The following is a 27,908-nucleotide window of genomic DNA, read 5'->3' as shown; positions in this document are numbered from 1 at the left end:
TCTCTTAAATCTCTAACAAATAATGTAAAATATAATGGTAAATGTTCTTAAATCAGAAATCAGACTGTTTTAAGAACATTTGGACTCTTGATATTTCATATTTTGTGGTATTCTGTGGTAAATCCCAGTTCCTCCATTAAAATTGCATTACTTTTCCCTTTTTAAAATGTATTTATTTTGTACTACAATTCACTGTCCTAAAAATAAATAATGCCCTTGTAGATTCCTGTAACTTTTCAGTGTCTCACTCAAATGTCGTGGGCTGGACTCTCCCTCAGGTCGTATCGACTAAAGAGATGCCTGGTTGCTAAGAGATGACCGGCAGTGACAGCGGTGAAACCCTGTGATGTACAGCGGCTCCTCCACCGTCTCCTCCGTCTGCACCTCCGTCTGCACCTCCGTCTGCACCTCCGTCTGCACCTCCGTCTGCACCTCCGTCTGCACCTCCGTCTGCACCTCCGTCTGCACCACCGTCTGCACCTCCGCCCCGGCGCACGTCATGTGAAGTGCCACCCGCAACTCCCGTTTGTTTTCCCCACCTCCAAACTTCCACCGGTGCCATGGCCACGGGCAGCAGCACCCGCCGCCGCAGCAGCGTCGCCGTCTTATCCAAGGTGCGGACGGCGTGGAAGAGCCAGGCGAGCGACGACAACGAGCTCGACCTGAGTAAGAACGGAGAGCCTGCGGGACAAAACACCATCCTCGAGTTTTTCCAAGTGTGCGACAGTGAGAAGAAGGGCTTCATCACTCGACGGGACATGCAGGTGAGCGGGTTCAAGGACCACTTGTAGAACGTTTAGTATTGTCATTATTGACCGCGTTCACCACTTACTCTGCGACTCGTCTTAATGATCACAGAAAAGTACGTTACCTCTTTTGTCTGCTTTGTCTCTTGTGTAAACATGATGGGTTTTGTGGAAGTCAATGACAGTTCAACAGAAAAGTGCAAAAACGTGGCTTTAAATGTATCAGTTGAGGTTTTAGTATATTATACCCTTAAAAGTGGAAGATATATGATAAGCACAATATTAAAATGTCACAGATCTTAAAAAAACAACATTCACAATATTATATATCTGTTAGAATCATTTAGATTTCCCACCTCTATTTCAAGAGAATTATTATATCCAAATTCTACTACTACTACTACTACTACTACCTCTACTACCTCTACTACCTCTACTACCTCTACTACCTCTACTACTACTACTACCTCTACTTCTACTAATACTAATACTAATACTAATATTACTAATAACATTTAATGTATTTTATTTATTTATGTATTTTATTTTTGGGAATTTCTGCAAATATAAATAATTCATTTTGTGGACGAGAAAGTTCAACTTCAAATGTATTTCAGAAGTATTGTCCATTGTAACCCCAATATCAGCCATATCCACTACATGCACTTAATCACTAATTATAATAAACACTGGGCTAATTCATCTGTAGATCAAATGTAAAACTATTGCGGCGTCAACAGTTCTGTAAGAATGTGTCCAGTAGAACCTTAAAAATAAAGATACTGCCTTCAGCTAAAATGCTTAGTATGTGTCTTATACCAATTGCCTATTAATCATGCAAATAACTTTAAAATACAAACACTTTGATATCACTTACACGTCGCTCACCGTGTGGTTTGCATTTGCCAACGCCAACATAATTGTTCACATTATGTAATATTATGAGGCGTATCCGGATTTCCCCATTGTAACTGCATCTGCGTCCAGAGTGTATCTGTTTACAACCTTTTAATGCCTATTTATCGTCCAGGATTTTCAGAATAACATTTCTCCTTACAAAGTCACAAGATGGAACCATTAATTGCATAAATATGTCTGTTTTAAACTGAATATTGAGCGATGTTTCCAGTGTAAAGCGTAAAGAAAGTGCATCTGCCCCATGCTTAAACATCTTGCATGCATCAACTACACACTCACATCCTTTTGTACATTTATACAACACTAGAAACAAACAGTCCATTCAGTAATCAGTCATATTAGAGCATGAACATCATACATCGTGGCCTGCTGAGAGAGTATGAGTGATGTCTCTGCTTTGTCGTGGATCCACTTTGCCGGCATTATTGTGGAGATTTGAGTGCCCCTCTGGTATCGAGGGCAGCCTTTGATTAAGCTCTCGTCGGTGGCATCAATGGAAAACCTCAATACGTGACGCTTTGATGTAGGTAAATGCTAATGTTGTGAGAAATTAAAACGCTGCGAGGCCAAAGGGTCATTCCCCGTCTCCGCTGTTCGGGTGTAGACGCAGTACTATTATTTACGTCAATTAGGCCTGGCACGATTCGGCCTAATTCTAACTCAAAATATATATATATATATATATATATATATATATATATATATATATATATATATATATATATATATATATATATATATATATATATATATATATATATATATATATATATATATATATATATATATATATATATATATATAGTAAAAATTGTGGTAATAACTGGGTTGGGGGAAAAATGACTGAAAGTTCTGCATTTCGTCACTGTCCAAGAGCTCTAATCTTAACTATATTAAGAGTTTCTAAACCTAACCCTTAAACCTGACCCTCATTTAAGATAAGATAAGATAAGAGGAGATAAGATGAGATAACCTTTATTTGGGAAATTATGTACAGAAACAGATTAGGCACAGAAGTAAATTTAAAAAAAAAAAAACATAACTTAAAAGCATAAACATTTTAACATAAAAAACCTCTTATACTCTTTATAAAAAACAAATTACAACTGTTATATGCACAGAAAATATTGCACAAGAATGAATGACATTATGTCACATGATAATCACAGTATTGCACATGATTATGAAGCTGAACTACACATGTTACCCTGATTGTGAAATAACATAAAAATTGTAGAAGTCTAGAATTCCATGTCCCAAAGGCCTAATTTTAAGCCTAATTTTAACACTTAACCAAGTCTTCTCCTAAATATGATAAATGCACTGTCAGGGAGAGAAGACAAATGACATAAATGTAATGGAATAAAGCTTTATATATTTTGATATGGGGATTGGCTTCACCATTTATATGTTTTGTGAAGGAACGTTGGATTTGACGTGGAAAATCTGGTCAATATCGGCTCGCAAAGAGATCAAGTCTGAGCAACGGGAGATGGACTTCAGTGTCTATGAATGAAACAAAACTATAAATTATAAACGATAATATAGAAACACATTTATGCCATTGACACAAGAGCCGTGAAGCAGGATTATCCCCCAAAAAACAAGTCTAAGTGTGCAGTATTGTTAAAAAAATGCAAAATGAAAAAAATAAAAATAAAGATATAAATACATAAATAATGATGATAATAACAACAATAAATAAATGAAAAGCAGAATGAAACTTTAAAAATTAGATTGTATTAATAATTAGTCATGCAAGTCATTTATTCAACTGTCTACTTCTCAAATCATATTGTTGTACAGGAAAATGACAAAAACAACAAGTACCCACGATATTGCAAAAAGAAAAAAGATAGTTCCGTCTACCTTTTACTGAGCGATAAGTCAATATTATTGTGACGGGCCAAAACGTCAATGTCTCTTTGTCCAATGTTTCATTTGTAGAAGGTGTCTGTTTAGTTTTTGTCAGGTTGTTTTGTCTTCTCGTTTCTTTTTGTCAGTTTTAGTGGCCGTTTCACGTTGCGGTCAAAAAGGGAGGTGACCGCGTCTGCTGACATAAGGGAAATGAGGCGTCCAGATAACGCACTTTACAAGAGCAGCTGATACTCTTAAAAACACACGATACCATCCTCGGTAAACAGTTAAAAGCAGCGCAAACATGGCATGACACCACAGCGGCTAACAGAGGTGTGGCTATTCAAACAAGAGGGGACAGAGGTTGTTTGAATAAAGATTTTAGAGTTTTTTTTAAGTTCTTTTTCATGCGTTTCCGATTAAGTAACGGCCTTAACGTGGAGTTAAGCAGCTGGCTGAAGACCGTCTGTGCTCGCGGCGCTGCTAAACGGTCAATGATTAGAGGCTGTGGGAAGACGCCAGGTGCTTTAGCGCCGGACGGGGCCAAGGCCAACGCCGCCGCCTTTTGTTTGAGACATCGTGACAGTTCTGGAACGCTTTGTTAACGAAAATATACACTCTGTGCCACTTTGTAGACTTAGACTTAACGGATCCACAAGGGGAATGACTCACGCGTTACAATACAACAGCCAGATCAAAAATAAGTACCGTATTTTCCGGACTATAAGTCGCACCTTTTTTCATAGTTTTGGCCGGGGTGCGACATACTTATACTTATACTCCGGAATGACTTATATGTGATATTATTTGTTATTTTCACACTTGCAAGTAGAGGTGTGCCAAAATGTCAAAATATCGATATGTTGTGATACTAAATTTGATGATACAGTATCGATATCGTGGGCTATCGATAACGATGTATTGCCGTGAGTAATTTTTGGTATAATTATTTTGTGACTGCACTACAATTGTGTTGCTTGTTTAAAGAAGGAAAACTTTTTTTTACACAAACGTGACATTTTGACTGCTTTGATGATTAAAATGGGTCTATTCCATTTTCAGTTTGTGCAGGTCGTGGTTTAGCAAAGAACAATTCTGTTAAAACGTATTGGGTTCTTGAAAAAAATAGTGATATATCGTAGGGTATCATGAGCAATATATGGCAGAATCGTGATATTATCGTATCGTGAGCCGCGTGTCGTGTATCGCATCAAATTGTGAGGGACCCTGTGATTCCCAGCCCCATGTAGAAGTAGAATTGAGTGAAGTAAATGAAATATCTAATTAAACCAAGTCGAAGATGAGGAGATGAAAGTGGTGAAATAACTACTCCCTAATTACCCTAAATAAAGCATGAACAAAGACTTAATTTATAATGAACAAATGGTTTGATTGATATGATTCAGGTTTGGTAAATACTTAATTAAGGGGTAAATTAGTCGTTTAATTGTCAGTGCTTTTAAATATCAATTTAGATTTTTTTATTTTCTTAACTGTCTCTTAAATGTGTAAATGTTTTTATAATTTGTAGGCTGTTATATTTTCACTTTATCCAGGTCACCCTTGGAAAACGAGGTCTCGATCTCAATGGGAAAATAAAGGTTTAGGAAATAAAATGAAACAATTAGTAACCATGTCTTAATCTTTCTTATAAACGATGTGTTCATTTTGAATTAAGTCTTTGTTCATGGTTTATTAATGTTTATCAAAAGTATTGTTATTATATTGCAATAATTTAGAAGCCTATCGTTTTTCTGATGTTGCCTTATGTTGACATACTTTATTGATTCAAAGGGGACATTTCTTGCACACATTAACTCTCAAATTACAGTCTAAATCGTCTTCTCGAGGTTGAAACGTAAAGGATGAGGAGGAGCTTCTAACTTCTTCTCACTCCTAACGCTCTCCTCCTTCTCAAGTAGCACGGAAGTTAATATTGTTTGTATTGCTAGTTTCGTTTGCCGGAAGGCGCATATAAAATAAATGGTCATAAAACTGTAAAACGTCATTGTAGCGGTGACGAGCAGTTTGTCCAGTGTTGTCTTCTCATTTGCTGCAATGCATGGGTTTTATTAATGATTTTAAAGATTTATTGGCTTTATTTAAGACCGAGATAGCATAAAATGGACAGAGAGAGAGAGAGGGTAGGAACATAAACAGTCGAGGCTGAGAATTGAACCCACAACGCTGAGGTGGTAACAACTTTAAACTACTGATAATACCACAGTGTAGTACCTACCACTTTACATTGTGGGTGTGTGTTTTCCTACAACTTCCCCAACATTTGTTTCATTGTCGTCCGTTTTACCACAAATATGTAACTAACTTCAATTCTCCATTGTATCTAGTTGTGACAGAGTTTTGTAAAGAATCTTTAATAATAATAATAACTAAATACAATCCACTGCAGTTTGAATCTTCACTATTTCGATGGACGATATATCGGTATATTTTTACAATATTTTTTTGAACAAACTAATGAGTAAAATGGAAATAGAAGAGCAATTTGCCCAATGATATGATGGTATGTTTACACAATCATGCAACAAATGATTTCATATCTCAGATTAAATACATGCTGTCATTATTTTTGTGTAAACTTGACTTAAAATTCAAACTGATTTGTGGCTCTTGCTTTGGATTTTAAAATGCGAATATAGCTATCGGGTATCAGTGCTGGCTCGAGCAATCCAAATGGAACTGTCCCTGTACTTACACGCACTGCCCAGAACCGTATTGGTTGGTTTAGCTACAGTATATTTAGCGCCCTCGAGTCACCGTTCTTGCCAACAGCAGCTATGTTTTTGTTCTCGCTCGACAGAGGCTGAACAGCGAGCTGCCTCTCACGCCCGACGAACTGGAGAGCGTCTTCGATACGCTCGACTCGGACGGCAATGGTTTCCTCACGCTGGATGAGTTCTCCAGCGGCTTCAGTAAGTGTCACTTTAGTAACTGAGAAATATACAGCGTGTTCACTGTTGGGCAGATGTGTGCGCCACCGTTTTGATGACTCGATAAAAACGGGGAAAGACCCACTCGCCTTGGACTTGAGCCCTGCGACTTGAGACGACTTGATGCTTCTCCTCAGAAAAATACATGTTTGTGTTGATACAAGTATGTGTTGATACTTGGATGTGAGCAGGACCTTTTTAAAAGAAGAACCATTCACAAAAAACACATTAATTGCATGTTTTCGGAAATGTTTTTCGTACGATAGTCAGACAATGTTATGTCAAGCTAAACTGAAATGTCTTTGAATGTATTAGTTAAGGTTTAATTATGAGACTTGAATTTTTTATGTAAAATTATTCATAAAAGTGTAGAAATTATACCCTTCATTTTTATTTTTAATCAGCTCTTTTTGTAAAAAATGTTTACTCACATTTTCTTTTAAATTTTGACACACAGCTCATCTGTCAATAATCCCTGGTGCAATATTTTCTGTCCACATAACAGCTGTAAATAAGTGTGTTTATTATAAGATTATAAGAGTTTTTTTTGTAAGTTATCTGTTTTTATTATTTTACTTCTGTTCCTAATCTGTCTAATCTGTGTTGCAACTCTAGAATATCCCCATTGTGGGACAAATAAAGGTTATCTTATCTTCTCTCCTCTTTACACCACATAATATACTCTTTGATTGTTCTTTACCCTGAACTTGTTTTCTAGGTGAATTTTTGTTTGGACAGACCGTTGCTGTAGAAGAAAAGATGAAGAAAACCCCAGGAAACGGCGCGGCGGAGGCGGTGTTCCAGGGCCAGTGGGACGAGCGCCTGGCCAGTGCTGACGACGACGAGGAGAAGCACTTCACTATGCTCATGGACACTCTGGGAGCCAATCATGTCTTTGAAAAGTGAGTTTAACGTCATCTTAACTATTGCTGACAGTTAATTTAGGCTGGGGAACGTAGACGTTTTATTGCCATTGTCAGATTCAGAACTTGCGTCGGTGATAGGTTCAATATAAAACAATGAGTAACAATAGTAAAATATAATCTATGAAGTAAAACAATAAAACATGTATTATTTATCTACACTATTATTTATTATCTTATTTACGCTAGCTGTTTTAGTTTTATTTTATTTTTATCTTTATTTATTTTTCCCCACCATTCCTCATTAGGAAATGAGAGGTTTTGTCTATAGGAGTTTTTGTTTATAAGAGTTTTTCTATTAAGAGTGTTTTTAAACTGTCCTTTTCCTCTGTATCTACCTGCATTGCAACAATGAAATTTCCCCATGTGGACAATAAAGGAATATCTTATCTTATCTTATCTTATCTGTAACGGAACATGGTGTACTCACATTTTTCCTATAAATAGTGGAAATGAAGCTAATACTACAAAATATGATGAAAAATGCCATATATTCTTATTTATTCTGTTTTTACATGGTTATTTATCTTGATTTTTTTTTATTGCATATTTAAATTTTTCTGTTGTTCTTTGCATCAGAACATTGTAATAAGATAAGTGAACATTTATTTGTCCCACAGTGGAAGAAATTTCATTGTGTTTTATGCATGGATTAGTTCAAGTAATAAAAAAAAAATTAAAGTTATTCGTCAAACTGTCAAAATCTAAATCCAGCACCAAAACACGACTACATTAGCACTAAATTGAAGGGAGAGAAGGTAATGCATGAAACAGAACTTTTTGTTTGTTTTGGAAAGGAACATTTTAATTTTAAGCTTTTTAGCCACTTTTTTCTTGTCACATGGGTCAAATTACCTCGGCTAATATTGCAATAATAGTAATTTTTTGCAACATAATCAACCGTATTGTGCCGTATTTTCCGACTGCATATTACCCATTGTTGAAATTTGACATTTCTGCATGGGAGATAAACGCTTTGCTCCAGCCCCACAGAGATCCGCAGCTTGTGGGCTCAGCTCCGGCGGGACGAGCCTCACCTCCTGTCCAACTTCGAGGACTTTCTGGCCCGAGTGACTTCACAGCTCATCGAGGCGAACCAGGAAAAGAGTGAAATGGAGAGCGCTCTGAAAAGGTCAGGAAACATCAGCGCATTTTTGATCGAGCGGCGATTTTGTCCCTGTGAGCGAGTCCGTCGCTGTACAATGTTAAATATATCGCCGTCGGACACGTTTCGTTGATTACCGTACCATATCAACTATTTGCTCAGTAAAAGAACTTACCATTTGATCCGTCGGGCATTGCCTACTTTCAACTTACTCAATGTTAGTGATATTTGGCCATTAGTTTGGTATAACAATATCGAGGGAAAATATTATGTTTCAGGTCAGTACTTGTTGTGAGTTGAAATGGAAAAACATGAGCAATGAAGCTTGACGCGGTGGCCGTATGTTTACACAGATTAAGTGATCCCCGATTATTACATTCTGTTAATTTTACAAAGGTAATTCAACATTTGTGAAGTTTACTACAACTGGACTTCAATTTGTGAGTCATTGTTTTATGTTTTTAAGTATTTAGCATGCCAAAAACAACAACAAACATAGGCATATACAACAAAAAGGGTGGCGATTTTATAAACCAAAAGATTATTTGTTTGTTTGCTTGTTTATTTAGTGATTAGTCATAAAGCAGGACACATGCTTCACTGTAATCTTGTGTGCATCTCTCTGCAGTATAGCGATCGTTATCAAGCTGTTTGCTGTTCAAATGTTTGCAGAATTTAGAGTCAGTTTAATCCACATTTTTGCCTTCCCTTCAGCATTTTAATTTGTGGGCCTTGCTGTAGGTTTTAAGCACTTGTATCATGTCAGAGGCTTAAACTGGTCTTCAATATTATAATGTATCGCAATATTTTCATAAGCGAGCAGTGTGAAGAGCTTAAAAATGTGTTATTTGTGACTGTGAGTCTAAGTTTTGTCTATGTTATGACGTAATTGTTTGCAGAAAAGCAGCAACGCACGACGACGACATCCGGCGCTTGTATGAAGAGATGGAGCAGCAAATCAAAAATGAGAAGGACAAGATTGTGCGGCAGGTACTAGACTTGCACATAACCTGCAGTTTCTTCTGAAGGTTACGTTTTTCAAAACCCACTCATCGCATTGTGTCTCATTGTCTTTCTCTCCCACTTCACTCGTGCAGGATTACCAGCACTTTCTCTCTCACAGTCAAGAGTTGGAGCTTCAGCTGTCATCCAAAGAAAAAGAGCTGGAACAGCTCTTTCAAAAGCAGAAGCGGGTGAGTGAGCGCTGACAGATTTCCCCCCGGGCGCCCTGCCGTGGATTTGATGTACATCCTTCACAGCAAGGGCAATGGCAGCACTTGTTAGTTTGATATTTTTAACAGTGTGTGGTTCAAGTTTCAAACAGTACATCTTTGTGTTGAAGTGTTGAATGCTGCATGTGTGCCAACTGCATTTATATCTTTATGTTATGTATGTTTTCTATATTAAGGCTGGGCAATTAGATTTTATTTTGTTTTATTAGAACTGATCAAAATTACTGTCATTATTAATGTTGATATCACAATATTGGCTGATGCAATAATTTAAATTGTAAGAAAAAAGGTGCTCCATCTTACTGAAATGACTTTATTTCTTCAATCATATCATAATTTCCTCTGGTCTTGGGTTTTTATTACCACACATGTTTGACTAGTAATTTAAGGATATAATAAAAAATCTATTCTAAGTCATTCTCATCCTGAATAAAACGGTTTAAGCATTTATTCTCTCCTGTTTGTCCTTGATTTTAAAATGCTCAGTTCTAAACTTGGCCTTCACTCAGAAGTAGTTTGACACTAGACTCACTGTGTGTTTTTAAATTGTTAATTGCTACGGCAACGGTCCTACTTTCTCATCATTGTGAAGGAAAGTGTATCTACCAGAAATCTCATTAGATTGCAGTGGAATGTAATGCAGGGTTCACTTCACTGTTTTACACCTTAACACATATTTGGTCCCTGAACAGCTCGTAACTGGATCATGAGTAACCTGCTTGTCATCCCGCTCTGTTTGCAGCTGGAGCATCAGTGCCAGGACCTCAACAGTGAAAAGCACGAGACCAAAGTGGAGAATGTGAAGCTGAAGCAGACGAATGGCGAGCTGTCGCGGGAGCTGGAGCACACGAGCCAGGAGCTGAGTCTGACCCAGGAGCAACTGCTTCTGCTGCAGACGCAAGCGGCACGGCTGCACGAGGAGAAGGAGATGTGAGTCTGCATGGTTCCAACGCGCTCCCACACTGCCCATTTGCACTGTGAAGGAGCAGTAACCAGGGCGGCCATTTAGACCCTACTCACCCAGTCAATTGTATAAAAAGTCATATGTACTGTTCGTTCCCTAATATTGTTGAGTGTCCTATTTAGCTCAGGAAAAATAATTCAATGTAGGCCTGAATCAGAAACTGTCAACACAAACTGTCCTTGAGCCTGAATATAATATGATGTTGTTTTTCCCGTAACAGTGAAATTTATAGAGTAACTGAAGGACTTCAACGAGAGCGAGCCAGTTTACTGAAACAGCTGGACCTGATGAGGTGAGGGCTACACAACGGCTGTTTCAATAAATGCAGCAGTTTTTCTGTCTTTTTAATTGGAATAATCTGCCTCAACATTTTGCAAAATTAAGATATTACAGAATGACTTAGTTTTTACCTGTTTACAGAGAAATGAACAAATATTTACGAGATGAAAGTGACATTAGTTATCAGGTATGTGCAGAATACAGACGTCAAGATTATAGATATAAATGAATAAATGAATGAATAAAAATTATATGTATTATTCATTTGACAGAAACCAAAGAAAAGCTCCAGTTTAATGCGAACATCCTCTTCCTCTGGTTCCACAAAAAGCTCCTCGTCATATGTCTTCAGAAGGTACACCAGCTCACAGTGAACAATTACAATTACCTGTTATTCATATTTAACTCATTTTTCACTGTGTGTCTTTAATTGCAGAGAAGATGAGGTGGACACAAATAGCGACTCCACGAGGCTGACCAGTGTCTGTCCAGACGTAAAGAGAGGTCATTTACGAAGAATCATCTCCATAGAGGAAGACCACCTCCCTCACCTGCTGCAGAACTGTCAGGTGCACAGCCCTCTGCAGGAGTGCAGCGAGGGAGAGGAGGAGAGCATGGACCTGGTCATGAGCGACATTGTCCATCAGTCCAAAGGCGACGCAACACCGACGTCTCCAAGAGGGCAGCCTGTGGGCAAGGAGACCTGCCTCAACGTAAGCTTAGTAACAGTTTCACATATTAGTGTTGCTGTTACTGGAAGAAGAAACATCACACATTCAGGATTATTGACACCACGACAAACGGTGGTCAAATCCTTAACTCACACTCATTCACAGATGACCATTCCTCCAGTATGTGACCAGCTTTATGAAACTTTCTGAATGATAAAGTCAAGTCAATGGGACATAAACAGCCAGATTAAAAAAAAAAAAAAGAGATCACATTACATTACATTTAGATTGACCTTTTTGGAGTATAGATTGAACAGACTTTAATACTCACTAATACACTTATTTACTTACTTACCTAATACTTATTACAGCTTAAATAGCCTTAAAAAAGCATGAACTAAGATTTAGTTCATGACAAACAAATAAGACTTTAATTAAGTAGTTACTAAGCCTGAATTATTCTCAAGAGTTGAGGTTTCGGTATTAATTATTTACCAAGCTTGAATCATTCTCTAGCTATATGTTAAGTTTCATGCTTTATTAAGGATATTAAATGTGCAGCTCATAGAAAGTGTTTTTAAAATTCCCACAATTATTATTTTTCAGTGCTTGCGATACTATCATGATTACTGTTAACCCATTCTTATTTATTATTCCATACATCCTTGCGATATATATTATATAGCTACACTGAATACACTTTCTGTTTGTTTTTCAGGAGGAAGGCAGTTCTTCCCCAGATCGCCTGTTTAAAATTATAATAGTGGGAAACTCAAGTGTAGGAAAGACGTCGCTTCTTAAACGGTTTTGTGACGACTGCTTCCATCCTGGTACTTCCGCCACAGTGGGTGCGTTTCATTCAATCCCACACTGTATAAGATCACGTCACACCATTTGGCAAAAGCTGACTCTTCTCGTTCCTGAATCCAGGCATCGACTACAGCGTAAAGACGATTACTGTGGACAACAGCCAAATCGCACTGCAGATGTGGGACACGGCCGGACAGGAAAGGTGAGGAAGAGTTTAGTATTTAAAAAAGTGTTGGCGGTCACTTTAGCTACTGCGATTCCAACCATTTTCTCGTCCCGAAGGTATCGCAGCATCACCAAACAGTTCTTTCGTAAAGCCGACGGCGTGATCGTAATGTTCGACATCACGGACGCGTCGAGCTTCACCGCCGTCAGGCACTGGCTCACAAGTATAAATGTAAGTCGACAGAAAGGATGGCCTTGTGTAGTAAATAGTTGTTGTACTGGTTTGTGCGACTGTTTGTTACACATTCAAATAAAGACGCAACACAAACGCGCGCACTAGGAGTTGGATTTGTCCCCTGAATTGATTCCCAGATACTAATCGGTGCTAAAACTATTTGAACAAAAATCAAACGAATACGACGAATTTGGACCTTTCCTGAACATGACATCGTTTTGAAAAGGTTAATTCTAATTCTAGTATCGAGCATTGAGCCTTTTCTTACTATCGATACAAATGGCTTCACACAATGTATAGTTCTATATGTTGTGTCGTTCCAGGAGGCTGCAGGTGAGGACATTGCCGTTATACTTTTGGGAAACAAAACGGACAAGGAAGACGAGAGACAAGTCCAGAAGAACATGGGCGAACGGATAGCCAAGGTTTCTACTTTTTACCACTACTTTCTGTGTCTGTGATAAAAGCGTCACTCAAAAATGTTTGTTTACGCGTATTGTGTTGTTATTGGTTATAATATTGCTAATTTGACTGTTTTTAGGAATTCCAGATGACGTTTTTTGAGTGCAGCGCCTGCTCCGGACACAATGTTATGGACTCGATGGTTCACATGGCCAGGTAAGACGACAACTGCAGTTCAGTTTGAGTTGTTTAAGAAGCTGAGGGAACTTAAAAGTGCATTAGGTAACCATTCATTCGATTCTGACCTTTTTTGTGATTTGTTGTCAAGAATTTTGAAAGAGCAAGAAGACAGAGTAAAAGAGAAGACCGTGAAGTTGGTCTCTACTGAGAAGAAGCGATCCTGCTGCTGACCTCGGGTACTTTTGGACTGTGTGTTGCACCGTGAACCACTCTCACTCTCACCTTCTCTCAAACCTTAAGGTGATTTTTTTTCCAGAACACTTTGGATCACTTTTGGCACAGATGTTTAATGAAATGGCTATTTTCTTTATTAATTACACCGTGATGTAATGGGAACATAGTATGAAATGTGTGCCATTGTACCACAGATCTTTTTCAGTTCAAACTCTAACTTTCTTAAATATATATTTAGGTATAGCTCGAGATGTTTCCATAAATATATTTATTGTAATTTAACATGTCTGTCTCCGTAAAAAATATGTATTAATAGGTCACGACCTTTGATTTCCAATGTAAAAAGGATTATGTATTGGATTGTTTTTCTAGTTTCATATTTAGGTTGTATCTAAATATTGTAAATATTATATTTTTAGGTGATTCAGTAAATGTATATTCTGTGGAATAATGACTGCAGATAATGATATGGGAAATATTAGAGAGAGAAAACAACATTTATACGATTGTGCTGTCTTTTGAACCTTTTTTCCAACTCAAAGGCTTTCTGTCACCTAAATACACGGTTTGTGTTAGATCATATGCTCTGGAGGCACAGACTCATGTGATTGGTCATTCAATGGATGAAGGACCAGGGTTAAAAATGGTTAAGATCAGGATTTTGTTAATTTAGGAACTCATTCTGTCCAAATACACTGTTCGTGTCATATGTGCACATGATAAATGCAAAAAAACACACAGCCCAGTCAATTCAGTCAATTATTTTGAACATTGTTCTTTATTTTTTTTACGGTCGACGTGATGCAAAATAATTCATTTCAAACAATGATAATATGTGTCAATTGAACTTGCCTTTACAGATTTGATGAGTTTCATATCTATTAAACCAAATTCATAAAATAAACCAGAATGCAAAATAAAACAATACAGTGATTCAATATTTTAAAGAAAAAAGCATTTATTTTGGACCATTACGTGTGAACTGAACATAATGATGACAAGACAGAAAAGTACGTCGACATAAAGCATGAAAGACGTGAGAAAAATGCATGCTGCTCCTGCAATACATTTACAAACATAAACTAGGACCGCATGAGTTTATTTTCTTGCTATTGATTTTCAAGTTTTTCTCACCAATTTACAACAGGACTTAGTTAGAACATGTAAGAATCACAAATAGATTCAGATCAACACTTTCTCTTCATGAGACAGACTGGCTCATCCCTTAATAAAGTGACAGGGATTTAGGAATGTACATTAATCTATTATAATCAGAGCTCTCAGACTGTAATGGTTCTCTGATAACATGGTCATATGAACATTTTTATGTAGAATTTATTATATGAATTCATCATAATTGTGGCTCTGGCATCCTTATTTTCTAAGCAGCAAGAAGCAAATTGTTCAGTCATTAAAGGCAGCATTCTTTGCTCAGGGTGCATGCTAATAATATATATAATTGTATATAATAATACTAGAAATTGCAATACTTTGCAGTCTTCCTTTGGCTGAACAATTTTTGATTATTTTGCAATGCACTATTTTCTTTTTGCTGGAATAATTTGGTTTATCTATATCTAGTGACAAGAGTATGCATGAGAATCTTTCAAAGTTTAACTTTGTAAAACAAAACAAACATTAGTTAGTTAGTTAGTAAAAATATCACATTTTTGTCATGGGTTTCAGCTTCTTGTTTACAAGTTCTATATATATTTTGTTTAGAATGGTTAGGATTGAATTGTTTCATTCCTTACTTAACATTAATGACATGTGTGACCACAAAACATCGACCAACAATGTCCTAGTTCAACACAAATCTGCAACATGCATTCCAGTTCAACATAAAATGAAAAAGTGGCGTATGAGACAAGAGAACGATGTGGTGACACTGAGGTTTGGTTCACTTGGGCACTTGGTCAAGGCATTCAGGATTCAGGGTCAACTATCAACAGCTTGCACTGACAAAACACTAAAGTGTCCACTCTTACTATCACATGACGAATGAGGACAAATCTACCACCACCGCACCACCACGTGTACAGCACCTGCACGTTACAACGTAAATCCTTGGCTGTGTTCAATTGCTGTCAGTTTTCAATAAATCTAGTCAAGATAAAAGGTGCACCGTTTAACTGTTCTGGTGGAGGGTCTGTCACCTGCTTGTCTCCGTAAGATGTTTTCGCACTTAAGAGCACCAAGAACTAAGGTCTGAGGTTTGTCTAAGTCTGAGAATGAGTACATATTTCCCAACAAAGGCAGTGTTGCACATGTGCTTGTGTCACCAAAAGGTTCCTGGTCTGACTAGAAAGTACCTGCCCTGGACTGGAGCTAAAATATCTATCTTGTGCTTATCCGGGGCTCGGGATAAAGGAAGTACCAGGAACTGAAAAAGCTTCCTATAGACATGGTTTTTGCCTGGCATAAAACATACACAGGTGTTTTTATTGCTCAAAAACATGCATTATTACTGTGTTATTATTGTGATTTTGTACCTTATACAGTGGAACATTCTAGACAAAGAATGTGGTAGTAGTATCTGCATGGAGACAAGCAAGTGACGGACCCTCCTATAGAATAAAGTTACCTTAAAACCTACACCCAAAATGACATAATGTGCATGACAATTCAACATTTACTAAGAAACCACGTCATTTCACATACATCAATAACATTCATGAAAAACACTCCTCTGTGTTACATTCATATACCATAACAGTCGGCATTGGTGACCATCCAGCCTTGATTACCAGTCGACCTAGAACATTGCTGTGGTGTCCCGGCCCCTCGTACACACCCTGGAGGTCTCGGCGTCTCCCGGGGTAACGGTGACCCCGCCCTCTTGTCAAACTAACGCATCCTGTAGTCGTGCGCTATGGCCGCCTCACACAGCTGTCCTTTGAAGTCCAGCTCGAAGGTGAAGTCCAGGTCACGCTGCAATGGACAGACCAGATTAATAGTTGCATATTTGTCTAAAAGAATATTTACATGTGTTAAAGGGGCATTAGGTAGCTTTTCTGGTTTTGATTGAGATGCTGTTGCTTTGCTTGGAACGTTCCGCTTGATAAAATTGCCACAAAATTGAGCAATTGTGTAAAGAAAATTATCTTGTGATATTTTTCTATATGTTCAGTTGAGTTTTCTGAGTGTTTTTCATTTTCCTCCGACAAAAAAAAATAGGGTCAAGTGATGGAGAGCCGTGTTTTTTAAAAGCTGTAGTTCAAAAAAGTGGGTCTATAATGACTTGTGACGGCTTAAGGATGAAAAAAGGGTAACGAGAGGCCAAAATTGTCAAATGAGCTGACTATTGATTTATTTTATATTCTGTCAACATTTGGCCTTGTCTGGTTCTCAATCTCGTGTCTCGTCCCAAACCACATTCCACAGCATGGCTTTAAACTGCATGTTATTCCCATGTAGACCACCAGGTGCTGCCACCAGCCAAAGATACAAGTCACATTATGTTTTTCAAGCTAGAAGTAATCAAAACACATTTGACACAAAACACACCACCAGAAGAGTTACATACTGCACCTCCACAATGTCTTGAATTAAGAATATTTATAATGTTAGTTGTTTTACATTGGAAGTTTTGTCTGTTGAACGTTTCACTTGAAGAACATTTGACATGACACAGTGATTATACTTAAGATTTGACTGAAAATGTTGCGTATTATGTTTATACTGTTATTTCCTGGTTGGACATGAGCCGCAGTTGTGACAGAAGTGGAGGTAATTACACAACTGTTGGCTGGCAACAGTAATGTAAACATGGGCTAAAATCCATGCAAATCACACAACAGTTCTGATTTGACAAATGATAATACTTGATAACACATTTCTTTTGATAAGTGATTAATCAATATGTGTCAGTTGCTAAATTGTCTGACATTTCTAATTATTAACCACAGGGACAATCCAACCAAATAAAGTAATAAGAAAATCATGAGAACATGTGAAATGTTGAATTTAAGTGATTTTAACACATAAATCATTTGTTTTTGCAGGTATAAATCAGTTTTCATACAGTATTTCAGTCCCAGGTATAGTCTGTGTTGACAGCGAGTTAAAGTACATATAGTACATAAGGAAGCAAGGCCACTGCCATGTCAAGATCACCATCTGTTCTTTCCATTTAGTACAAGTCATGTTCATTTCTATACAAAGAGTGTACGTCGTGAAAAATTTCAAATTAGATGTATTGTACATAACGTGAAGGCTATTAATGAAACCACTTTTTCATCCATCTCTTACACACACTACAAATTCCCCTGAAGGACATTGATTGAAATACTGTGTGATTTATGTGGCTTGGTGATGTAACTAAACTTCTGAGTCCATCAATACTCACAATATTCTTCTCGTTGGGCTTCATGGCGATGGAGCCGGTGAGCTCTTCGCCTCTTCTCACGGTCAGGTAATCCTCCAGGTAAAAGACTGTCTGCTTCCAGTGTGTGTAAGAAGCATCCGGAGCTGGAAACACACAAAAACTGTCACACGTGGATTTAGGAGGAGCTCGTATATATGAAAAATGTACTATAACGCTGCTGAAAATAGAAAAAAAGGACAAAATCAGAAACTTGGCATCCTAAAAAAGATGACTGTACAGCGCAGATGAAATATTGTGGTATTAAAATGCATGCACAAGTATATATATTTGTAGTAAGAAGCAGGAGCAAAGACATCAATGGCTCAAATTCTTCTTGTATGTATAAGTATAAATTGGTATTATTTTTGTTATGGGAGGTTTGAAATGAACCATGATATGAATATACTTAATGTATTGGTAAAACATTGTTAGTTACACATGCATTGCACATTTATCTGCTCATATAGAGTATGTTATTACTTACAAATATATAAATGGATGACATTTTTTGACATGTTTCATCTTTTACATGTCAAATAATTTACTGATCATTAAGGCTGGACAATACAACCAATAAATTCAGTCATTCATTCATTAACAAAAATAAACTAATCATTAACATTAACCCTAACCTTGACTCTAATCCTAACCCTAGTAAATGATTATTAAATATGTCTAAATGATTCGTTTGTTAATCAATGATTAATACATAGTTAGAAATGATTTGCATCAACGCCTTATTATGAAGTGATACCTTGATTTAATTTATTTTGTCTTATCAAACACTCAAAAGTGGCTTTCATTTTATCATTTTCGAACATGAACAATACACCATTAGTACTGTATTGACAATTGAAAAGATCAGAGCATATAATTGATCATTAGACACAACTAGCCCTCTTTCTTAATAAAATATTTGATTCATTTCACAGGATTATTGATTATAGAGTATGTCACTGCTAATCTGTGCACCTGCAACTCACTCCTTCTCCAACAGAGGTCAGTCTGACTCTCTTTTTTGACCCAGAATGGACCAGGCTTGTCTGGTGAAGTGTGGGATCAGAGCAATCAAAGCCGGATCTGAATTGCCCTAATGTACAATGACAACTCCATTAACTGCAGTCATCAATCCCTCGAAGGCCTCATCAAACTGCACATTATGAATACTTTCTCCTCTTTCAACTCCGCACCATCCTGGGGACCACACAACCGTTTGATCCTCAACTCTTCAATCACATCCTTATAACAATTACTATTGTTACAGACGTGGTTATAATGGTCGTGTGGTCAGTCTGTGTGGAGTTGGCGTGTTCTCAAGTGTTGAAAGATCCGTAATGTCTCTATGAAGACTTCACGACACATAAGTGCTCGTTTTAAAGAAAAGTGATCGAAGGCTTTTGTTTAGCAATGTTTTCTCCATTTGTCTTCATTGATCATATCTGAACAGAAGGAGTAGCAACAAATTAAAAAAAAATAAAACTTGCTGACAATTTTTCTAAATGGAGATATCTGTTTTTGCAACTTAGGTATTTATATAGATATTTGTTTTTAAAGTTTTGAAGCAAAATTAGACTCTTGAGTATAATAAGAACACTGTCAAAAAGAGACTGAGGAAAAAGCATATATTTGCAGCAAAAAGGTATTTGTCAAGTTTAATAAGTCCATGTCTAAGTGACAGTTCTACATTTTTTGTGTTTTAAAGAAGACATAATGCCTTTTGGGGGGAATATTTAGTACTAAACTATGACATGCATAGCTCATTATTTAAAATCAGTTCATTGTAAACTGGAATAGTGATCTCTCACCCTGACTGCACCAACATCCTGACTCAAAACTTTTGGCGACAGAGCATTCTCCCGAACAGCACCCCGACTCTGGAACTCCCTCCCCCAACCTGTCCGCCACTCTCCCTCACTCACAACATTCAAATCCCGCCTAAAAACATACCTCTTCACCCAAGCTTATGACCTCCCCTACCCCTAGCCTCCTCTACCCCATTGCCTATTCTTCTACCCCCTGTTACATCCCCATCTTTTTCTCTCTACTTCTTCTGTCTTGTTCATTTTATCTGTATATTAATGTGTATTGTACGTGTTGTCCCCCCTGTCTGTAAATACCCCCCCCCCTTTTTTTTTATATATGTTCAGCGTCTTTGGGTCACTGAAAAGCACTATATGAATAAAAGTTGTTATTATTATTATTATTATTATTAATGATAAAAAATGGGTCCATTCACCTTTTCTCAGAATAATTCCACCAAAACAAGCAGGAGATTTTCATTCATTTCATTCCTTTTTTGTGCAGCAATGTGACATTTTTAACCCTAAATGCACAAGTCCGAATTTTGACTTTTTGAACAGTAGATAAGGTGAAATATCGGATTACTCAAACATGCACCAATCAATCAAAACACAACTCATAAGTAGGCATATGATCAAGGTACACTGTTATAATACACAAAAACTCATAAAAGTAGTTTTTAAAAATAATAATCTGTCTCTAATTTAACAGTTTCCTCTCTTTTTATGCAATATAATCCTCCATTTCAGCTGATCCTCCAATCCAAGCCAACTTTATTTGTGTAGCATATTTGATAAACAAGAGCGTTTCTTAAGTGCTGCAATGTCAGACTAACATTAAGCCCTTCAAGTAAAAAAACAAAACATGTCAAACAAATGGAACTAGGCCTAAAAAAAGTCCTTCAGAACATAAAACAAAAAGAAAACGTCCCTCTATAGTTTATCTCAGCCTTCAAGTGTTTTACCAGTAGAAAATCCAGTCTTCTTGTGACACTTGGTGAACTCTATGTTGAAATAGGTGACCAGCGCGTGGATGTAGTCGTTCCTCTGGACTTGAAGACAGAACGCTGAGCTGAAGTTCAGGTCTTCAGACTTCACAGTGTAGATGTCCACCTCCTTCAGGAGACACAAACCAGACAGATGCACTTTAGCTCGCGCTGTCGTCCGTCACTCCCTTTAAGTCAGCAAATACATCATTCATTAGACAGTCACCGACACGTTTTTCTTCAAGCTGTCAGGATGAATCTAAACGGTCTAACAGATTTGAAGGGTGGTACTGCTTTTCTGATACCTTTCTAACCTGGACTGGATTAAGAGGGCTTCCTGATTGGTCAGTGCTTGTACAGTAGGAGGAGATATAAGAAACATAACACAACTACAGATGTGTTTTTGATGAAGAAACAACTTTATACTGCAATAAAATGGTCAAAAAGTCAATTTAGCGCATCCCAGACAGTGCCATGCTTTATAATGTGTGGTCAATAGTACGATTACCAGTTCAAGCTGTGCTCATACAGACGGGACGCTTCAAATGTCTAAATGTCTCTAGTTTTAACAGGGCATTTGATACGTACAAAGCTGTGTTCAGAGGAAAAGAACATGTTGTATCCAGGGCGGCTTTCTCTTAGTGTCGGGGGCAGATATTCTAGATATTCACTGCATGTTTTCTGACTGTGGAGTGTATGGAAGCCCTTTTCTGCTAGTAAATGAAAGAATAAAACCCAGTTTAAATGCCACAATTTTGTGTTTAAAAGCGATTATTATGAGTTCAAATCCAGCTCCTGACGTGACATTGTTGGTGGAAATAAAATAGATAGAAAATAAAAAGGTAGAAAGATTTAAAAGGTTGTCATTTGGAAATCAAGACGCGTCGACTGCCATCTTCAGACTGAAAATGTGTTCTGAACGGGAGTCGAGACATCTTGAGTTAAAAAACAGCATGATGTCTTTGAACTTTCTACTTTGAACTATTCCAGGGCAAATGAGGGACTACACCGACTTAACTTTTGAACTACTAATTATGACTTTCTACTCAAGACTGTGACTTTTAAACTAATAGATGATGACCTTCAAACATGAAATTCTAACTTATTGTGGGGTAGATATGGGCTTAATATGAATGAGGCTTGTGTTGTATACCAAGTTCATTATTTAAATGTAAATTAATTCAAATTTTACATTTAAAAACAATCCTTCAAAGTCACATATACATATACAAATGAAAATGTAGTGTCCTTCATTGGCCGTGCTGTCATGTGGGGGTCTGAGTCACATGTTAATGGACAGTTATCAGCTAAAGTCTGGAGGCTGACAGACGACCGTTCATTCAGTCATCCACCATGAAGCACCAGTACTCGACTCCCCGAGCCCAGTTGAGAGTGGATTGTGTGAGTCACGTCTTTGAAAGGGAACAACCTCAACAAAAAGAAACAAATAGTAATGATTCTCCCTTGTATAATACGACTCAGCAGATGTGATGGTAAACAAGTAAATGTCATGATCTGCCCTATATTACAAATGCATTCTAACACAAAGGCTGCTGTATTTTACGGACTATAAGTGGCACCAGCCAAAAAGTGTTTAATAGAGAAGAAAAAATATAAGTTGCACTGGAGAATGAAATAAGGTCGCAAGGGTGAAAGTAACAAATAATAGCACATAAGTCGCTCCAGAGTATAAGTATATAAGTATAAATTGCACCCCGGCCAAAACTATGAAAACATTTGTGACTTATAGTCCGGAAAATACGGTACACAGAAATGTCAAAATTGGGACTAAACCTGGGACTAAACCTGGAACTAAACCTGGAAATACACCTGGAACTAAACATGGAACTAAACATGGAACTAAACATGGAAATACACCTAAAACTAAATCTGGAACTAAACCTGGAACTCAACCTGGAACTAAACCTGGAACTCAACCTGTATTAGAACAGGACTAAACTAGGATTAGAACAGGACTAAACTAGGATTAGAACAGGACTAAACTAGGACTAGAACAGGACTAAACTAGGACTAGAACAGGAGGACTAAACTAGGATTAGAACAGGACTAAACTAGGATTAGAACAGGACTAAACTAGGACTAGAACAGGAGGACTAAACTAGGATTAGAACAGGACTAAACTAGGATTAAAACAGGACTAAACTAGGACTAGAACAGGACTAAACTAGGATTAGAACAGGACTAAACTAGGACTAGAACAGGACTAAACTAGGATTAGAACAGGACTAAACTTGGATTAGAACAGGACTAAACTTGGATTAGAACAGGACTAAACTAGGATTAGAACAGGACTAAACTAGGACTAGAACAGGTCTAAACTAGGATTAGAACAGGACTAAACTAGGATTAGAACAGGACTAAACTAGGACTAGAACAGGACTAAACTAGGATTAGAACAGGACTAAACTAGGATTAGAACAGGACTAAACTAACTAGGATTAGAACAGGACTAAACTAGGATTAGAACAGGACTAAATTAGGACTAGAACAGGACTAAACTAGGACTAGAACAGGACTAAACTAGGATTAGAACAGGACTAAACTAGGATTAGAACAGGACTAAACTAGGATTAGAACAGGACTAAACTAGGATTAGAACAGGACTAAACTCTGATTAGAACAGGACTAAACTAGGATTAGAACAGGACTAAACTAGGATTAGAACAGGACTAAACTCTGATTAGAACAGGACTAAACTAGGATTAGAACAGGACTAAACTAGGATTAGAACAGGACTAAACTAGGATTAGAACAGGACTAAACTAGGATTAGAACAGGACTAAACTTGGATTAGAACAGGACTAAACTAGGATTAGAACAGGACTAAACTAGGACTAGAACAGGACTAAACTAGGATTAGAACATGACTAAATTAGGACTAGAACAGGACTAAGATAGGACTAGAACAGGACTAAACTAGGATTACAACAGGACTAAACTAGGATTAGAACAGGACTAAACTAGGATTAGAACAGGACTAAACTCTGAGTAGAACAGGACTAAACTCTGAGTAGAACAGGACTAAACTAGGATTAGAACAGGACTAAACTAGGATTAGAACATGACTAAATTAGGACTAGAACAGGACTAAACTAGGACTAGAACAGGACTAAACTAGGATTACAACAGGACTAAACTAGGATTAGAACAGGACTAAACTAGGATTAGAACAGGACTAAACTAGGACTAGAACAGGAGGACTAAACTAGGATTAGAACAGGACTAAACTAGGATTAAAACAGGACTAAACTAGGACTAGAACAGGACTAAACTAGGATTAGAACAGGACTAAACTAGGATTAGAACTGGACTAAACTAGGATTAGAACAGGACTAAACTAGGATTAGAACAGGACTAAACTAGGATTAGAACAGGACTAAACTTGGATTAGAACAGGACTAAACTTGGATTAGAACAGGACTAAACTAGGATTAGAACAGGACTAAACTAGGACTAGAACAGGACTAAACTAGGATTAGAACAGGACTAAACTAGGATTAGAACAGGACTAAACTAGGACTAGAACAGGACTAAACTAGGATTAGAACAGGACTAAACTTGGATTAGAACAGGACTAAACTTGGATTAGAACAGGACTAAACTAGGATTAGAACAGGACTAAACTAGGACTAGAACAGGACTAAACTAGGATTAGAACAGGACTAAACTAGGATTAGAACAGGACTAAACTAGGATTAGAACAGGACTAAACTAGGATTAGAACAGGACTAAATTAGGACTAGAACAGGACTAAACTAGGACTAGAACAGGACTAAACTAGGATTAGAACAGGACTAAACTAGGATTAGAACAGGACTAAACTTGGATTAGAACAGGACTAAACTTGGATTAGAACAGGACTAAACTAGGATTAGAACATGACTAAATTAGGACTAGAACAGGACTAAGATAGGACTAGAACAGGACTAAACTAGGATTACAACAGGACTAAACTAGGATTAGAACAGGACTAAACTAGGATTAGAACAGGACTAAACTTGGATTAGAACAGGACTAAACTAGGATTAGAACAGGACTAAACTAGGACTAGAACAGGACTAAACTAGGATTAGAACAGGACTAAACTAGGATTAGAACAGGACTAAACTAGGATTAGAACAGGACTAAACTAGGATTAGAACAGGACTAAACTAGGACTAGAACAGGACTAAACTAGGATTAGAACAGGACTAAACTAGGATTAGAACAGGACTAAACTAACTAGGATTAGAACAGGACTAAACTAGGATTAGAACAGGACTAAATTAGGACTAGAACAGGACTAAACTAGGACTAGAACAGGACTAAACTAGGATTAGAACAGGACTAAATTAGGACTAGAACAGGACTAAACTAGGACTAGAACAGGACTAAACTAGGATTAGAACAGGACTAAACTAGGATTAGAACAGGACTAAACCTGGATTAGAACAGGACTAAACTTGGATTAGAACAGGACTAAACTAGGATTAGAACAGGACTAAACTAGGACTAGAACAGGACTAAACTAGGATTAGAACAGGACTAAACTAGGATTAGAACAGGACTAAACTAGGACTAGAACAGGACTAAACTAGGATTCGAACAGGACTAAACTAGGATTAGAACAGGACTAAACTAGGACTAGAACAGGACTAAACTAGGATTAGAACAGGACTAAACTAGGATTAGAACAGGACTAAACTAGGACTAGAACAGGACTAAACTAGGATTAGAACAGGACTAAACTAGGATTAGAACAGGACTAAACTAACTAGGATTAGAACAGGACTAAACTAGGATTAGAACAGGACTAAATTAGGACTAGAACAGGACTAAACTAGGACTAGAACAGGACTAAACTAGGATTAGAACAGGACTAAACTAGGATTAGAACAGGACTAAACTTGGATTAGAACAGGACTAAACTAGGATTAGAACAGGACTAAACTAGGACTAGAACAGGTCTAAACTAGGATTAGAACAGGACTAAACTAGGATTAGAACAGGACTAAACTAGGACTAGAACAGGACTAAACTAGGATTAGAACAGGACTAAACTAGGATTAGAACAGGACTAAACTAACTAGGATTAGAACAGGACTAAACTAGGACTAGAACAGGACTAAATTAGGACTAGAACAGGACTAAACTAGGACTAGAACAGGACTAAACTAGGATTAGAACAGGACTAAACTAGGATTAGAACAGGACTAAACTAGGATTAGAACAGGACTAAACTAGGATTAGAACAGGACTAAACTCTGATTAGAACAGGACTAAACTAGGATTAGAACAGGACTAAACTAGGATTAGAACAGGACTAAACTCTGATTAGAACAGGACTAAACTAGGATTAGAACAGGACTAAACTAGGATTAGAACAGGACTAAACTAGGATTAGAACAGGACTAAACTAGGATTAGAACAGGACTAAACTTGGATTAGAACAGGACTAAACTAGGATTAGAACAGGACTAAACTAGGACTAGAACAGGACTAAACTAGGATTAGAACATGACTAAATTAGGACTAGAACAGGACTAAGATAGGACTAGAACAGGACTAAACTAGGATTACAACAGGACTAAACTAGGATTAGAACAGGACTAAACTAGGATTAGAACAGGACTAAACTAGGATTAGAACAGGACTAAACTCTGAGTAGAACAGGACTAAACTCTGAGTAGAACAGGACTAAACTAGGATTAGAACAGGACTAAACTAGGATTAGAACAGGACTAAACTAGGATTAGAACATGACTAAATTAGGACTAGAACAGGACTAAACTAGGACTAGAACAGGACTAAACTAGGATTACAACAGGACTAAACTAGGATTAGAACAGGACTAAACTCGGATTAGAACAGGACTAAACTAGGATTAGAACAGGACTAAACTCTGATTAGAACAGGACTAAACTAGGATTAGAACAGGACTAAACTAGGATTAGAACAGGACTAAACTAGGATTAGAACAGGACTAAACTAGGATTAGAACAGGACTAAACTAGGATTAGAACAGGACTAAACTAGGATTAGAACAGGACTAAACTAGGACTAGAACAGGACTAAACTAGGATTAGAACATGACTAAATTAGGACTAGAACATGACTAAATTAGGACTAGAACAGGACTAAGCTAGGACTAGAACAGGACTAAACTAGGATTACAACAGGACCGCACCAACCAAGCCAGAAAGAACTGAACAAGAATCCGTGTTTGATCAAGACAAACTTTGCTGTCTGCAGTGCATTACGCGCAAAGCTCCAATCGCACACAAGTTATTTATTTTCTATAGACTTGGATAATAAGGTTTGGAAACACAATACACACAAATCTATCCAGCCCGGTTTCTACTTCAATCAGTCACGTTATCGCACAGACATCTAGCCGTATCAAAGAAGGCAAAACGCTTTGACAACGAGTGTCCCTGGAGGCGCCGTCGCACACGTCGGACATAACCCACCGGGATCGAGGTGACTTAAGGGAAAAGCCACCATCCAATCATTGAGCAGAGATAAGAAGGTCAACATGACAAGGTGCACGATCAGAGAAAAGAAGAAGGGGCCGCGATCGACATGCACGGCACAGCGTCTACGCCGGGCTTATCTGCAGCGGGAGGGGCAAAACAGGCCAGCGTCAAGGTCACAGTCCAGCGTCAAGGTCACAGTCCAGCGTCAAGGTCACAGTCCAGCGTCAAGGTCACAGTCCCGCCGCTGTGTCACGCAACGTGCGCTTAGTGTTGCGTCTCGTAGGACTATTTACAAAGACATCGACGTCAAAGAAGATGTACAACCGCAGTAGTTGGCGGTAATGTAACACTTGGATACCAACCGCCATGAAACGCAGAAGAAGAAGAAGAAGAAGAAGGGAGGAGGAGGGAGGAGGAAGGAGGAAGGAGGAGGAAGAAGGAGGAGGAAGGAGGAAGAAGGAGGAGGAAGGAGGAAGAAGGAAGAAGAAGGAGGAAGGAGGAAGAAGAAGGAGGAAAAAGGAGGAGGAAGGAGGAAAAAGGAGGAGGAAGGAGGAAAAAGGAGGAGGAAGAAGGAAAATGGAGGAGGAAGAAGGAAGAAGAAAGAAGGAG

The 27,908-nt window shown here is 37.8% G+C and overlaps 2 protein-coding genes across 2 annotated transcripts in view; one reads left to right on the top strand and one right to left on the bottom strand.

Moving 5' to 3' along the window:
• Nucleotides 1–545: 545 nt before the first annotated feature.
• On the top strand, nucleotides 546–14,827 carry cracr2aa (calcium release activated channel regulator 2Aa). The gene is made up of 17 exons (XM_072435371.1): nucleotides 546–764; nucleotides 6,343–6,454; nucleotides 7,191–7,374; nucleotides 8,381–8,527; nucleotides 9,400–9,490; nucleotides 9,598–9,693; nucleotides 10,475–10,662; nucleotides 10,917–10,988; nucleotides 11,117–11,162; nucleotides 11,248–11,330; nucleotides 11,412–11,688; nucleotides 12,365–12,494; nucleotides 12,577–12,658; nucleotides 12,739–12,853; nucleotides 13,180–13,281; nucleotides 13,398–13,474; nucleotides 13,587–14,827. The coding sequence occupies exons 1-17, from the start codon at nucleotides 561–563 to the stop codon at nucleotides 13,666–13,668; spliced, it is 2,088 nt and encodes a 695-aa protein (XP_072291472.1). The 5' UTR covers nucleotides 546–560; the 3' UTR covers nucleotides 13,669–14,827.
• A 1,654-nt stretch (nucleotides 14,828–16,481) lies between these two features.
• LOC140349505 (protein arginine N-methyltransferase 8) overlaps nucleotides 16,482–27,908 on the bottom strand; it is a 30,862-nt gene continuing 19,435 nt past the window's right edge. Inside the window, exons 8-10 of the mRNA XM_072435862.1 lie at nucleotides 20,803–20,953; nucleotides 18,021–18,142; nucleotides 16,482–16,603 (exon numbers count right to left, since the gene is read on the bottom strand). Coding sequence (XP_072291963.1) covers nucleotides 16,520–16,603; nucleotides 18,021–18,142; nucleotides 20,803–20,953 — 357 coding nt within the window. The 3' untranslated portion in view covers nucleotides 16,482–16,519. The remainder of the gene's footprint in view (nucleotides 16,604–18,020; nucleotides 18,143–20,802; nucleotides 20,954–27,908) is intronic.

This window comes from Eucyclogobius newberryi, unplaced genomic scaffold (genome assembly GCF_026437365.1).
Source record: "Eucyclogobius newberryi isolate DKJ021-1_F unplaced genomic scaffold, fEucNew1.0.hap1 SCAF_7, whole genome shotgun sequence".
NCBI classification, from domain to species: domain Eukaryota; kingdom Metazoa; phylum Chordata; class Actinopteri; order Gobiiformes; family Gobiidae; genus Eucyclogobius; species Eucyclogobius newberryi.
Note: the sequence above shows the minus strand (reverse complement) of the source record. Positions and strands in the feature narration are given on the sequence as shown.

Coding starts and splice junctions, on each gene's coding strand:
- cracr2aa (XM_072435371.1), top strand. CDS start 561: ATGGCCACGGGCAGCAGCACCCGCCGCCGCAGCAGCGTCGCCGTCTTA. Junction 9,491..9,597: donor AGGACAAGATTGTGCGGCAG/GTACTAGACTTG, acceptor TCACTCGTGCAG/GATTACCAGCACTTTCTCTC. Junction 10,663..10,916: donor CTGCACGAGGAGAAGGAGAT/GTGAGTCTGCAT, acceptor TTCCCGTAACAG/TGAAATTTATAGAGTAACTG.